The sequence below is a fragment of the Pteropus vampyrus genome, unplaced genomic scaffold (assembly GCF_000151845.1).
Source record: "Pteropus vampyrus isolate Shadow unplaced genomic scaffold, Pvam_2.0 Scaffold19, whole genome shotgun sequence".
NCBI lineage: Eukaryota > Metazoa > Chordata > Mammalia > Chiroptera > Pteropodidae > Pteropus > Pteropus vampyrus.
Genome location: NW_011888800.1, coordinates 16,289,976 through 16,306,865, shown reverse-complemented (window position 1 = coordinate 16,306,865; position 16,890 = coordinate 16,289,976). Strand labels below are relative to the sequence as shown.

Genomic DNA, 16,890 nt, shown 5'->3' with positions numbered 1-16,890 from the left:
TTCCTTGCATCCTTCTTAATGTTGACAAAGAACTAGAAAATGAAGGCATAGTCTAGATAATTTGATTTCCTTATTTTCCATTTCCTATCTAGAAGATAAAAGAGCTCTGACACTTGACTCACCATCTGAGACAAAGGTTTTCCCATGAGATAAAGATGGCTATCAGCTGGGAATTTGAGACTGCCTGCCAACCATTCTCCCCACGCTGATGGTGTCATCTTAGGCTTGGCCTATGAAGAGGTTGTTGCTCTTATGAATTCCAGTGGCAGTGCCATATGACAATTTCTTCACCCACTGATTCAAAAGGAAAATGTTTTTGGTATTTTTTCTCATGGATAACAGTAGACTTTGCTGTGTTTAAATTGCCTTATGCTGTGACTCCTTATCTTAAGTTCATATATAAATCATGTTTATCTATAATCTCAAATGCCACCTTGATGCTCTTTTGATTGAAGGGCCTCTTTTGTTTTCCTGACCTTCTAAATTTTCAACTGCAAGCTGGGAAGTTTACTATAAATTCCTCTTAGGATTCTCCCTTTACTGACTGTTCTTCAGTTTATCAATACATGGGGCATCTATTTGTTTTCTTCATTGGAATCTCTTCCCACTTTCAACTCCTTGAACTTCTTAACAGTAAAATTAAGGCATTTCTATATTTACCATAGGATTTGGTCCTTATGAGAAAAGTCGAGTGACTTTTGCAGAAAACCTAAACTGCATGAAGAGTGTGAGAGTTAATTTCTATTAGAATATGTCCATCACCTCTACTTCCTTTTAGTAATGAAGGGGTCCTTTCAGATAAGGTGTTGCTGAGTCCCTTTGTCTTGAATAATTATCTCTATGGTTTAACATAGGAAACTTGGATTGAAGTTGCTGATTTGACCACTTTATTTCTTGCATCTAGAAATTCTCTACCAAATTATACATAAACATAAAAATAATAATAAGTAATGTTTCTCTGAGTTATTTCCACTCTGAATTTACTCGGTAATGCTCAGAGACTAAAGTTGTGGAATTTATTTTGATTTGATGCTTAAAAAGAGAAAAAAGAACAGATGCCTGCTCATCTGCTCGCTTCCTCTCTCCTTGGAACACTGCTTGCCAAGGAAATGGTGCTCTAAAAGAGCATGTAAATAAATCCAAGCAAACCTCTCATTGGTAACTGAGAATTACCCTTTATAGGGGGTCAGGGAATACAACAGAAAGAAGAGAAAGAGTTGCTTTGTCCCCTGTTTTTCTCCTTTCCTACTTCCTAACCTATACTTTGTCATATTCTCTCCATTCCATATCCAAGATGTCTTTTTCAGTCTGAGAGTTTGGATAATTTGATTAGAGTTGGTTTTCCTTCCAGGCTTGACTAAGACAAATGACTTCATTGGCCCCATCCTTACACATAAAAAGAATAGAAAGAGTCAGAATTCTACTGATTCTCCTTTTAAAAGATTTAACTTTAAGAAAATACAATTCCACAGGAACACCACATCTTTCCATAACTCTCTTCATTCATTCGAGGAATAATAATTGAGAACTCCTCAATCCCTGGAACTCCGAAGCCAAAGTGGAGCCAGTCCTCAGAGGAGACTAGTTGGACATACAGCCTCACCTAACCTTGCCAGACCATCAAAACTCCAGGCCAGGGCTTGTCCACAACAACTGTGCTTCTTGAAATTATTTCATGGACCCAACTAATTTAGTTTAGCATGATTTATCTTGTACTGAAGTTCATATTTGCCAAATTGATTGATGAAGAGAGATATGGTTTTAAAAAATTAATAGCATAAATACAATTCTTAGAAGGGTAAGGTATAATGTAAAAGGTTTGGTTTTAAATTTGTAGGGGTTTTTTGTTTTTGTTTTTTTTTTTTTTGCACCGTTGGTACACACCTAGCAGATGCTTGCTTTTTTTTTTTTTTTTTTTTTTTTTTTCTTTTTGCCAAGGATTCACCTTGTTTGTTCTAAGGAATAACCATACTGTAGCCTCAGTCTTTTTTGGATCATCTTTCCATAGGGCTGCCTTACCCTGGCATTGAAGCTACCCAAGTATCTCTCTAAAGCTGCCCTGATTTCCTCTGTCTCTCATTCAGATTGAACACTGCCAATAGTAGGAAAATAACAATCTTATATAATTCAGAAAGGACTTCAGACGTCCTCATTATCTATAAGGCTAATATAGTAGCCACTTGTGCTATTGGTATCCTGTTCAGTGATATATTTTGTGGTTGGTTGTGTTGGATTCTCAAGTGGCAGAATATTTGAGTCTCAGTGCCAGAAGATGTTAAAGAAATTGTCCAGTTCAACTGTCTCATTTTATTAATAATCATACCCAAGTCCAGGAAAGCGTAATGACATGCTAAGGATCACACTATTAAGAGCAGAGGTAGAATTAAAAAACAGATCTTCTGTTCCTATTAATTGAGCTATTTCCATTACCACCAATTTCACCCTGGGAACTCAAGTTCATCTCTATAATGAAATTACTTATATTTATTTTTGTTTAAATTAATACATATATTTGGGTGCTACACATGAGGAATTTTATTTTCCAATCAGAAATAAGTCAGATAGGGACTCTCATTATGTAGACTGCCTGTGGCATTAATAATAGATTTGGAGGATATTTGGGTATGCTTGAGCTATAAACCCTAGGCCTGACCCTAAAATTTATCCCTTAAACTACAAGTGAAATTAATCATTGCTTTTTTAATTCTTAGGAATCCTCATTAGCAGTTTTACCTTGTCATTTCACAAGTATTCTGAATATCTAATGTGAGCCTTGTGTCCCGTGTTAGGCTAGGAATGCATTTGCTTGTATATCGGCCTTACCAAAGCAGCCCATTGCTCAAACATTCTGGATAACAGAGGCATTTCTGTATCGAAGAGAAATAAAGCAGTGTTTTAAAAGATTCGGCAAACAATAATATCTCTTTCTCATTCGTGTTTATCTTCCCCCAAATTAGTTGGGTGATCTAGACATACATTTCACCCATAGAAGTTAGCTATAAGCAGATTTTTTTTTAGACTAGGTAGTCATTAGCTTGATCCTGCAATTATATATATTTATATCCCAAAATATTTAATGAAATTATAATGTTAATTCTATACATCTAGTAAGAATACCAAAATAAGTTAATCTTCACAGCATCTTAAAAAATTTATTTCTTTACCAGTTAAAAAATATGTCATCCTTAAAGCAATTCATACTGGAAAATGTCACCTAGAAAATAATATTCCATGTCAGATTACAATTGAAGGAAGATAGCAAAAACACGTAAGTCTAATGTTAACTCATCTTGCTGAACTTGTCCATAAAACAATTATTAGTTATAAGGAAGCATTAGATATTTAATTCTGGGCATCACTATATGGTCCCCGCCCCGCCCCCCACCTCTGCCCCCCAGTTTCCAGTCTATGCTCAAGACAAAGTAAGCCTGAAGTCTAATGGAGGATGTAGCTATTGCTATTCAAATAGAATCAAGAGGTCTTATTACTTGATTATCTCAGAATACGTATTCTTAAATTAAGGGTCATATTTACATAGCTCTTTATCTAGATATGTTTTCCTGATAAGACATCTGTCCAGAAAGAATCACTTTGTAAACTGAATTTGAGGCCTGTTCAAATGGCATCCTCTTTGTTTACAAATTTGGTGTTACCACTTAAAGGCTTTTCACTGATTACACCTCCCTCTAATTTAAAATATTATATAGTCTTATGGGATCTGTGGGTATTGCATTGGTATTTACTTATACTTGAATTTAATGTAGTTGTTTGTTTGTTTGTTTTTCTTGTAAGCTTCTGGAAAGATTTTTTTAGTCGATTTCATACTAACTCCTTCAGACTGGAGAGACAGTGAAATTATCAGCCAAGGAAGTGATCCTCATGACCACCATATTGAGCTAGTAGATTTAAACTCAGGCCTTTAACTTCTTTTCCACTGCTCATTCCACAAGTCTGAGTGGTCTTTTACTCTTTCTTGACCTCTGCAGACTGTACATTATTTTTATGCCCTTGAATAAGATGCAATTAAGATTTTAGTCTGAGTTTTATCTGCTACTGCAGTGGTTTATTCTGTTCGGATGACCAACATTTCAAACTGGTATTTTTTTTTATTAATTATTTTCCTATCGATATCTCCAATACTTCCAAAAAGTCCATATGTGTGATAGATGGGATATATTTTTAAATCATATGTAAGTCATTGTACTGAAAACATTATTTGGACTGCAGATTTTTTCATGTTGTAAATGATATGGATTTTTAACAAGGGCTCTATATTTACTACATAGTGGCCTAACTTGGAAGGGCCAGCTGCTATTTGTGGAAGGTGATAGAGATTTTTGGCAGTGGTCATTCTCTTCTTGGGGTGAGGGGATATTTCTTGGAATTGTTTGCTGCCTAAGCCTGGCTACATGTAAGAGTTAATACCATCTTTCTGCACGTGATTTGAAAAGTAAGGAGGGAATTTTTAGAGGTTAATCAAAACCAAACTAGAGACTAGAGAAACATAGAGGAGTATAACCACTGATGACCCTGTCATCACATTTTTTTTTTTTTTACAGTAAATCCTTCTGTTGAGTCTGTGTCATACAGTCTTCTGGGTTTCCTCTTTAGGTGTTCTTAAATGTGGTTTAAAAATTACTAATTTCATATTGTCTACATTTGAACCACTCATTTCTTTAGAATCTAGAAAAATTAGACTCATTAAATACACCATAGTCAAGCACATGAATACAAAGTACATAGACTTCTCCTTCTATCTAGCTACCAAAGATAATACAAAGATAGTTAGAACACTGACCTTTCAGTTGTCAATATTTTGAGGTGTGTGATGAGTAAACGGAAGAGCCTTACATCTTACTGTGGTAGAACTGCCAAGAAGAGTTTGTCGTTTTCGTCTCCTCAACCCCACCCCCCACCCAAATGCAGACTATTTCAGAATCCATTATAGAGGAAATAAACAGTTGATTTTAAGTTAAGGATGAACCTAGCAACCATTTACACTATATTGATGTCAAAAGTATCTCTCTGCCAAGCTTTAAAATGCATCTTCAAAAACTACTGAAAATATCCAAGAACTTTAGCGATGAGCTACAAATGGACTTTGGTATTGATAAATAAAAGTCAATATGTATAGTGAAAGGACAACTTACTGTGATAAATGGGCCCACCATCAGTAAAGATCAAATTATTGACTATCTAGGGCTAGGAAAAACCTGTCTATAGCTAACTTCTACAGGTGAGAAGAATTAACCACAACAGGAATTCAGGAAAAGCTCAAAGAGACATGTAGGGAAAATTCATTAAAAATACATATGAAAGCAGGCAGCAACATTCTGGTTAAAAAATACACTTGTGGCACTAGGCTAATGTACTTCTTTGGCCACACTCAAGTTCACACTTTTTCTTTTGCCTTGAATGAGCTCCCTTTGGGTTACTCATTTTCCTTCTCGAGATCTAAATCAAATTTCACTTTCCAACTACCCGATTTCAGGGGAATTGCCTCTGCATTTCTAAAAACCATGTCACTCTTGGAATATTCTCTCTAAGACTCCTACTAGTTACTTTTCATTATATTTCAACTAGATCACAAGTTGTACGAGGGCATATTAAAAGTGCCTTCATATTTTTACCCTTCACATGGTCTACCACAGAGCTTTACCTATAATAAGTACTAGATCAATATTTGTTGATCTCATCATTTTTGAAATGATTCATTAGAGAGGCCTTGGTCACACATCATGTCAGAGTTTAATGATGAAACATAACAGGAAACACCCAAAAGAACAATTACACAGATTAGCTATCAAAAAAAAAAAAAAAGTAATTAACCTCCAATGTCTTTTGTTCCTGATTGAAAGAATGTAGGTATTTCTTTAGTATATGTAATTGGATACTCTATAAACTACCCAATAAAAATTTTGTACCATCTCAAATTTGGAAGCTAAATTGTAACTAAGAAAAATATTGGAAGAATAGGCCTCTTTATTTTCCTACCCCCACACAAACCACACCCTCCAACATCAGAGGTGGAGACAAAAATATCTGCCTGGCACCCACTCCTGTGAGTTTAATGAAGATCATACACCTAAAATTACATCAAACTTGCTGGCTTTCTCAAGTGATTTGAGATGTCAGTACCTCCTGGGACTACTTTATAACCACTAAAATGGTTCTAGGCATTTACTCTATTGTTCTAATACCATGTTTTCTTCCCCCTTGAGGCTCCTGTATCTAGAACTGAATCTTCTTGGAGGAATAAATAAATGAAAGAATGGGAGAAAGTTTTAAATTATGGAAGAACAATATATGGGATGATAAGTGCAATACATTTGCCCGAATACACACAGGTGCTACTTCATTGGGTGTTAGTAATAGATTTGGCTGGATAGTTAGTTCCCTATTATAAATACCAATGTAAATATTTCAGAAAATTAACAAGTAAGTATATAGAGATAAAAAATAAATCATTAAAACATGCCAAGAAATCTTGTCCAGTATAATAGTTTTCTACAATTTTGATGCATTTAATTATTCCACAGAAACATTTCACAAAAATCTATGGATTTAAATAATCAGTAAGTATGGTTCTAAACTGAAGAAAATTAAAGACAGCTACATCGATAATTACGTAGGCCATATGTGTCACATTTCCTACCAAGTCACGGACTAACCCACATGACCATTTTGCAAATAAGCATCCTTCATCTCAAAGTGTGCCTAAATAAGAAACTGAATGGATCTAGTTGAAGATAGTTCAAAGCAAGTATCCTCTTGTATCAGGAAGATATATAGCATGGTACCTCTATTTCATTCATTTATTCATTCATTTATCCCACAAATTCTTCCGGAATACCTTCTATGACCCAGGACATAGAGAAGTGAATAAAATACCAACAAAGTACCAACTTTCTTTCTTTTTTTTTTTTTTTCAGAAAATTCAAATTTACAAAATAAAAAACTGTGTTTATTTTAAACTGGAATTTCATACTTTTTCTCTCAGATTTTGTTCCCAAACAAAAGGTTTTAGAGAAACAGTGAATTCAAACACTATGCTCACACTTCCATAGAATAGAGTACTGTGAGTTCTAAGAAGGTTGGTGAAACTGAAGAGGATATTTGGACCAGAATTACATTACTAGTCTCCTTTGAAGTGCATATACGTGGGCCTCAGGTTATGATCATCAATACTATGCACACTTCATGAAAACAAGATGAGGAGTATGAGAGGTGTGAGCTCTACTAAAGCTGCTTTGGACCTTGGGCAGCACTCCCTGTGTCACTTATTGAATGTGTGAAGTAAGAGTCTCCAGCCTTTACATTTGCTCTTTTATCTCCTAATGGAGATTTGGAAACAGCGGCCTGTTTCGCTCCCCTGTACCAACAAACATATTATTTTGTGTATGACATAAATATATTTATTTTCTTTTTTGCATTTATAGCTTATAAATAATATGTTATATGTGTTTTCAAGACCTGAGGAGACAGTGGTAATGTTTACTGCAGCAATCTGTGATAGATAAAATTCCAATGTAGTTAATGATATATATATTTATATTGTTTGGCTTCAGATAAATATGGCATAATTTATATCACTGAGTGTTTTTCATGAATGCAATGTCCACTCTTCCTGACAAATGATTCCTTGAATAAATGTAATATGGAAATATGTTACTTATGATGGTAATTTAGACCAAGTGTTACAACTAGTGGGAAAATGTAGAAATGTGAGTCTGTTTCTCTAACAGAACTGGTGGTTGTATGTGTTTATAGGAAATTTTAGGTTCTTGTGCTAGCTTCTGTCTCTGTTCATAATTCCTACTCAGAAAAATATATTTCATGACAAGTTGTCTGGGACCTACCGTTAAAAACATCAGCTCTACTTATTATCATTTGCGGTGTATTCGTTCTGTATTTTACAATTTTTATTTATTTATTTGTTTGTTTGTTTGTTTGTTTTGGGGTATTTGCTGCCATAGTTTTTAATTTGATGAAAGAAAACTAAAATGCATGAAAAGTGTTAATCAGCTATGATTTGTACTACAAAAGAAACCACTGCACCAGCTTAGTGCTAGTCTTCCTAATTGACTAGTCCGATGTTCTCTCTGTGTCCTGCTGCCGTTAATTGACTATATTGTTTTAGATTTATGCATTAAAAATACGATTTATATTTCGAAGGGATCGCTTTGTTACTTCGTAGCTTTTAAGCTGATGCCATGAACTTATTTTTCTTCTAAGATAAAGTCTCATCTATAGATTTTTCAACTAATTACATGTCTGCCAATACATACTTAGAGGATACATTTTATTTCAATTTATTGTTTGTGTTTACATCGTGTGTCCCTGGAAATAGCTGTGAAACTGAAAGGAAATGTTTTAATGGTGTTTATTATTACTTTTTCATCATTCTTTCTCTTCCTTCTCTCTCTCTCTCTCTCTCTCTCTCTCTCTCTCTCTTGCTCTCTCTCTCTCTCACAGCTTCAACCAGTCTGGTCAAGCATGACAGCAACTCAAACTCGGCAAACTTCCAAGACACAGAGAACATGCCTGACAGATGTGTCGTGGAAGATTCTGAGAGTCCAGGTGAAAGCCATTTAAAAATAGTCAAGTATAAAATGATAAATTTGACACAGCTTTAGGGTCCTTGGAAAGGGGTGGGAGGAGAGGACATTGTAATGCTCTTTTCTCTTAGCAGCTGCACTGTCAAATTAATGGTCACCTCCAGGGGTCACAGTGTGGAGCTGTTATCTTTTCCTCTTTCATCAAGAATTCAGTTGGAGGAAGTACAAAGGCTTTATGACTGAAAAGGGAAGCTGACACTATTAGTTCATTATCATCAATTTTAGGCTAAACTGGTTAATAGAGACAGAGATTGGAAATTGGAGAAATGGCAATATTTTAAATATTTCAAATAATGGGATCAAGAGGAAGTGGAGAGTTAGAGAGAAAAGAAACACAAATTGTCATCATTACAATCTATTTGCCTTTCTAAATACAAACAAGACTTTAACTGGGGTGAGAGGACTTCAGCATAACAGTAATGGACTAATGGATGTTGACAACTGCTTAGAACAAGACAAAAGAAAAGAAAACAATAACCTTGCCTCACAAAATACAATTCACCTGATGTCCAAGTTACTTATGATTGTATCTTTTTTTGTAGAAAGAATAGATGGAAATGTACTGGAACAATACGGCCAGGAACACTTAAGCATGGATTTCTGTTTCTGTTTTTGTTATGTTTTGAAGCATACCTAGCCTTAACAACTAATTAATTAAAATGAAAATAATCTTGTGAAAGTCGAATGACATTCCTGGATCACTACAAAGCCACAGGGTGCTAAAAGTTACCTTATCATGAATGAAAGAGTTAATCTCCCCCTACTGAACATTTTTCTTTCCTATTTTCTCTGGCTGCTGTGTACCCTCTACCCTCTCAAATCTTTGTGTGCTGATCCATGTATCAGATTTTTGATTCATCCTCTCTGTGGCCTGTCAGCTTAGTTAAGAGATTTCCAAATCTTGTAGCCTTCGCTGACAGGGGGCAGCTGCAAACAGTCCCCTGATCCTTCCCGGAGGAGAGCTACTGAGATTTAATTTTCAGTGAAAGGTGCAGCCTGCAATCTATGTCAGGTCCCCTAAGTCATCTCGGAACCCCGATAGGCCCAGTGGCGATGGCATTGCATTTCAGACCCCGCCACTTCACCAAGATTCCTCAAAAGATGGACTGCTGTTGTGTGTCTGTTCTCAGCCACGCTTCAACTTTCCCATGGAACTGAGAAATGATATCTTTAGCAATGACAGAAATTTTTAATCAGCACATTAGCCCCACCCCCTGCCATATCTAAAAGATGAAAATGTAGATTGGTACCACTATAGAAAGGTCAGCGTAGTGGTAGCGTTCAATTTCTAAAAATGTGTATTTTAAAATTACTTTTCGTTTTGACTCAAATTGCCTAATTTTGACTATGTTCTTAAACTGTCTGAATAAACAGTTTTCTATCAACCATTTCATCAGGCTGTTCAATGCATGAGTCAAGTTTTTACCTAAGTGTTTATTGTTTTGGCAAGAATACATCAGCTTTATGCCATTTCAAAAGTAGAATAAATTTCCATTATCCCTCAATATGCGTGGAATTATTGTGAGATTCAAATATAACGTAGCCTAGCTGATTGATATAAACAAAAGGATATAACAAAACAGAAAGTTTAATTAGAAAATATAAGTGCTGATATGGAATCTTAACTTAAAAAGTGAGTACTGTTCTATGCATCGGACATCATTAAACTGGTAATAAAGAATGAATTACTCTGGCTTTTTCCTCTGTCCATTCCTGCATTTTAAGACATCTTGCCTTATAGGCCTAGAAACCTCTGGAGAGTTCACTACTGGTCTCACTGCCTTCCACTGAGAATTTGTGGCTTGGTTGTCATGGAGACATCGTATTTCTCCAAGAATTGCTCATATTGATCCGTGGCCAGGCGTAAATGGCCAAGCGAGTGTGAGGAATAAAGGGGGCTGGGCAGTCCTATAAAATGACCAGGGCTTGTGGGTTGGAAATAAGCTCATAGCAAACACTTAGGTAAAAAGAAAGAAGCAGTTTTATTTTGTTTCAGGATTTCTTTCTGCACTTTGGGCCATTGTCTTCTTTCACTATGAACTGAAAGAAACTTGTTAGTCACTTGTCATGTCAGATCTTTGGTGCTTGTCCTGACACAGCTGTCAGCCTTCCAGCTCTGTGCAGTTCAGGGACACACAACAAAGAGGCAATGACATGAATTATTTATTGCTCCTTGTGTGGATAAAATTCTGTGATAAGAAATTAAGACACTTCTGACAGAGGTCCTTGTTTAGTAAGAAAGATTTCGATGAGAGAATGCATTTTTTGAAGTAAGAGCATCTGAGAAGCAAAATTCTTAAAACTGAACATGAAGATACATGAAATTGGTGGCATAGAGGGACTCTCCTGAACTGCAGAAATATGAGTATCTACTTCTCAGTGTCCAAAAATTAACTTCGAAATATTAAGTCATTCAAATGTAGGGGCTCCAAAACTAGAAACATTATTTTGGCAGTTGTTACCTCAATTTACCACATAGGAGTGATGTTTCTCTGGAAAATATGTTTAACTACCTTTGTTAGAATAAAAAACAAATTTTGAAGTTTTTAAATGATAAGCTTTGGGAAGATGTCTTCCAACCAAAAGAGGTGCTTCAGTAGCTAAGTTTAAACTTGCATTAGTGTATTCATTATTCCTTGTATAGAAGGAAGTGCATTTAAATCATGAATGCATCATTCTTACCATTTTCACCTGGAATATTATCACTCATTTAAAATTCCTTTTAACATTTTCATGTACGTGCAAAATCCCCCATTTACAAAGTTGAATGTGGTCAGTCTTCTAGCTTTAATGGATATTGACCTTACATGGTTTTATCTATGCAATCCTAAATGACTAATATATTTATTACATCATTTTTAATGAATAGTCCAGTTGTTTGAACAGCATATAGAAAATAAAAACAAAAAATTATTTTCCCATTCAAGGACAGTTTAAGAATATTGTCTCATATATTCTTCTTTGCAAATAAAGTCTTTTCTTTGTAAATCCACTAAACATCATTCTACCTTAGCTCCTTTATCTTCATCTTGCTAATACAACTCACTTGCATATGCAAAGGGCAAAGGAGCATTGAATCACCGAAAAACTAAAATAGCTTTTTAAAAAGGTGAGGTTGGAGGTTTTCAAACATTGATATAACATTTTTAAATGTCATTGATAAAATCAAATTTTTAGAAATGATATAAAACAGTAAGATTGACTTCACAAATTGATTATATTTGAATACAGTGGATTTTGAACTCCATCTGTAGAGTGTGTTTATTTTTTCATTGACATCACTGCTCTCCAGCACTGAATTGACTGGAATGACCCATTTGTAAATGGCTGGAGTGTGCATATAGGTCACAGTTTGGAGGCCTGGTGCCGTGGTTGTTCACCTCGTCTCTAGAGCACTCTACCTTTATGCATCATGCCACTGTGATCTCTTTATTGGTTCAAGCTGTATATACCCAGGTGAGTGCCTGCAGTCCATTAAGGTTAGCAGAGCAACTTTAGACTGTAGCATTCTTGTTACTCTGACCCTGCTCATGAACCCGGAGGTCTTGTCTGATAGGTTAAGGTCTCCCTCAGCCGTGTCTTTTCTTTGGAATAATTCATTAGCAAAGAGTTTTGCCTCACAGGTGAATCCCAGATTGAAGTTTCTAGCTTAGATTCTCTGAAGTCTACTTGTTTCTTCACTGGCATTTATACATTCCTGAAACCTGTGGGAATAACTTTGATGTCTAGTAATAGAAGCACTGAGACAACATCATGAACTTGCAGTTCTCTTTTTTGAGATTTTAGGGCCATTAGACTTTCTTTCTTCGGCTCTTTAAGGCCTGGTCACTTCTGAATCTGAAGGATGCTATCACAAAAATAGTTCAGTTTCATCTTTTGCTGGTTCACTTCTTGTTAACTATTTCAGGCAGTGATTAAAATTCAATGTTTCTTGCCCCTCATCTTTGCGCTCATGATGATAAAAAGTTTAGCATGACATTCACAGTTTTTACCCAAGTGTTAATGAGAGACCTTCAGTTTCAGTCACCTTATTGGCTTGTAAAATTAAGAATTTTACTTCCTAGTGCACTAGGGACAGTACACTTAAATATAGCTCGAGCTGAAAATAGTAGTGACAAGAAAGAGCTTGAAAGTACAAAAAAAAAGGCATTCAGATAAGCATTTTCACATCTTTCTGAAGTAGTTTATAATCAGTATGCTTTCTATCCTTAATAGAACATTTTAGTGGTTTTTATATAGCACCTTATGTGTGTAGTTCTATGTACAGCATTGTCAATCAATATTGCATTTACATGAATCTGATGAACAAAACTAGGTTTCTCACAGTTTCCAGAGGGATACTACATTGTGAAAAGCCAAGGTGGATTTTTTTTTTTTTCTTTTACTATTCTGGCTCATGAATCACCAGCAAAAATCAGGTAACAGAAAGTAGGACAGATTCAGGACTGGAGTGTTGGAGATGGCTGATGATGATGCATGAAGCAGAAAAAATGTGGAATGTGTGAGCAGCCCATCAATCATGGCCATAGAGAACACACTTCTTATGGTTAGTGCTAAAAAAAAAAAAAAATGTTCTAGAAGTAAGAAAAATTTCAGTGGTAAAAAACATACAAGCTCCTTTTCCTAGTTGTGTTTAACTATATCGATATTTTTCAAAATTTACCCAAAGGGAAAAATTTAAGCATCAACCTCATAACTTTTAAAATATGTAAAATTATAGACTAATACATTATTGTATATATTGTATATGGCATACAATATTGGATATTGGTTTAATTAAACCAAATAATCAGCTTTTTGAGTTTTTGCCAGTGGAAGTGGAAGTTACTATGCATGGTCACATAATTAATAGAAATGTGTTTAGAAGTCGTTACCTAAGGCACAATGCTCCAACTAGTTTGATAGTCAAATTAATTTAAAGCAAGTGATATGTTTTTAGCCTACAATAACAATGACCCAAGTAGTTTGAGAAATATTTTTTTTTCATTCTATCAATCAAGCCATATTTCAACTAACATTTAAACATTTGACCCTAAAACTGCAGTTGTGGGTTTTTCTAAAAATAATTCAGCTCCTTGAAATTTATGGAAATTTACTCATTTAAAACCCAGTTCGTCTCATTGAAAACTTTCATCTTTCTTGGCAGTGAAAAAAAAAAAAACATATTAATAATGTGCGCAATTAAAATATTTTTACTTGGGGTCTGGTTTATAAGACAGCATTTTTATTATATTAACGTATTTTACTTCAGGATAGAAAAGAAATGTAGAAATGAATAGGTAATTCCTTCCTTCTTTTCTTTTTTCTTTCTTTATTTCTTGTCTCATTCCTTTTTTCCTCCTTTCCTCTCTTCTTCCCTTCCTTTCTCCTTTCCTCCATTTTTTTTTTCATCTTCTTTATTTCATCATATAACCCAAGATAATGTATTTTCTTTCTAGGTAAGCCAAGACCTCATTCATGGATGGCAAAGATGTGCTTCTGCAAGCTGTGCTAAATGCAATATTATCTGTAGGAACTGGATTTGGATAAATAAGGAAACCAAAAACATGTCATTTGTTTATCATTGTATATAAGCTATGTTGTTATTGATCAAGACATTAGGTAGTAGTAGATTTGCTAATACTTTAGCCAAAGTACATGAAAGTGTAATCACTGATCAAAAATATCCAAACTTATCCAATTGTATAAAATCATTGTCTAAATCATCCTATATTTCTGTTTCTTACTTTTCTTTTCATAATTCCAGCAAGGAATGGTAGCCTACAGAAGCAAATTTAACACCATTTTAGATTTTCTTCTATCTTTTCAGTTCCTGAATTATATAATAAACAACATTAAAACCACCTTGCTTTTAAACAATATAACACAATGCTTTTAATTTTAATATTGTTTCAGTGTATTTAATCTAAAACTTTGCCAAATTTATTCGATTTGTTAGGATAGGACATTTTATTTTAGTAGATACTTTAATTCAGATCAATCACCCTGCGGTAAATCTGATCCCTAAGGATGAAATGTTGTCAACAAATAGCTAGTTCCATTTAGTCGTCGATTAGCCCAAATAAGTGATACACAATATAACTGAGACCGATCTTGTGAGTCAAGTTAATTCAGACTTCTAATAACATAGAGGCTAATGTCTTTAGCTAAAGGATGATCTTGTTGGACATGTAGTTGTGAACTAGGAAAGGGGTATCTACTTATAGCACAGCACAATTGATCCTTATGAAGCATAAATTCTTATAGTTCTCTTCCCAGAAAGAAGTGTGGCTTACAGGAATTCTTAAACTAAAATATGTGAAGCAATGTAAATAGGAACAGACATAAAGTGCCCATCTATTAAGGTCTTTAGTTACCTGATTTATTTGCTGATTTATCTTGTACAATTCCTGGATTTACAGAAAATTATCAAAGATTATTAGTTTGTGTATAAATACAAATGTTGCTTAGTCCATAGAAAAATGGAAATACAAATTTAAATATATGATATCTATATCTACCTATCTGTCTAATAGGGAAGTTCCAGTCACTTCAATTCAACAAACATTTTGGGGACACCAGCATTAACTCTTGTTCTGGGATGTAGTGGTCCAGGATACGGGAGATTAGAGAATAGAAATAGCATGGTCTGTACCCTTAAGAAGCTTATAATTAATGATTGATGTGAATGAATATACCAGAAAATAAACATAAAATGTGTGTGACTCCTTTAAAATAGATGGAAATGTGTGCCCTTTCTTTCCTCTCAGACATGATACCATTGCTTGTAATAACTTTTGAGCTGTATTTCACGAACAATAACACTGATAATATGAATAATCATGGAAAATTATCATCCCTCGAAAATCGACATAAATGCTTTGGAAATAGTCAATCACTATTTGGAAAAGGTTTCAAAATAAAGGAATGTAGCAAGCTAGGCAATGGAACACAATCTCTTGCATGCTGTGTACTGGCTCTGAAGGCCATTACAAGAAGGACTCCCAAAAACATCTTTAATGATGGCAATATCAAATAAATTCATGTCCTCTCAAGGGGCAATTTTAATAGTTAAAACTTATTTGGATGCTCACATTTTAGTGTTATATAAAAATAAGCTTTATTTATGTAGCTATGTCCTATTATTCCCTTTTCAAAGGAGAACAAAAATAAGTTTAAACCATTGCCATATTTAGCATTTTTGTAGGTCTAAGAAAACCAATACTGAATCTTTGATAAATATTTTATGATGTCACTACCTATAGGAAATTAGAATTAGCATAACCCTGTCATTACTAAATGAGATTTTCAAGATATTTTTGCTGAAATTTAATAATGCATATATATGACTAATTGAAATCTTTTATTAATATAAATTCTGGAGTCCAACACCATTAAGTATTAAAACTTTTAATTCCTAAAATGAGTTTTAAAAATGTACATTTAAGTAATGTTTCCCAATATCCAGTGCAAGTGTGTTTATGACACAAATCTACTAGTCTGTTTAAAAATGATTTCTTTATATTGACTTATATTCAACATGTTTCGGTAATTTCTTTTGTAAAGAGAACTTTAAAGAGCAAGTTGCCACACAATTAATTGGATCAACCACTTACCCTAACCACTTGGTGCTACAGCTAGAAAGTCAAAACTGACTGCCTCTTGATTACATGTTTGTCCTTCTGATGGCCTAGCCTTAAGTAACAAGTGGAAAAATCGTATTAGTAAATGAATGTGTTCGTATCCAGTCTTCCTTGTCATTCTAATAAATAATTCATTAAAAAATTATCTTGTGGGATTTTTTTTTGGCAATAATCTTGATTATATTAATGATTATATATTTTCTTACAAGGAATATCATATCTTCAAATTTATAAGTGGGGATTCTGTTATTCATTGTGGAGTTACGTACTGGCTATATTGCAATGGAAAGAATCTGGGAGAATGTAGGTTTAAGAGCCAAGGCCTCATTGCCATGTGTCTAGGCAGCATGTCCTTAACTGTGCTTCTCAAAACCTTGCTTCCCCATCCGTGTCGAGCACTCCTTCACAGGGTTTGTGTAAAGGCAGTCCACAAGACGGTTTATGGAAAGCAATCTGAACACTGTAAAGCACTTCAAATATAAGGTAAAATTTGTAGTATTATAAACATAACTAGAGAGGTAGCCTCAGGCCTGAAACATTCTGTTGCTCTTTTAAAAAGTAAGTTAAGGCTAACTTTGAACATGTCACAATTAGGAAAATTATAGGAAAACACTTTGCTAAATATTAACATTCTATCCCAAGATGGTAGC

General features: G+C 34.5%; 1 protein-coding gene across 2 annotated transcripts in view; it reads left to right on the top strand.

Annotated features, from left to right (window-relative positions):
* The window catches only part of WDR72 (WD repeat domain 72), a 216,534-nt gene extending 200,158 nt beyond the window's left edge, over positions 1–16,376 (top strand). Inside the window, exons 19-20 of one of the 2 annotated variants that reach the window (XM_023527871.1) lie at positions 8,476–8,580; positions 14,057–16,376. In XM_023527871.1, coding sequence (XP_023383639.1) covers positions 8,476–8,580; positions 14,057–14,112 — 161 coding nt within the window. In that variant the 3' untranslated portion in view covers positions 14,113–16,376. Of the gene's footprint in view, positions 1–8,475; positions 8,581–9,160; positions 10,061–14,056 lie in introns of those variants that run through there. The other variant, XM_023527870.1, reaches the window with a different exon arrangement.
* Positions 16,377–16,890: the final 514 nt, after the last annotated feature.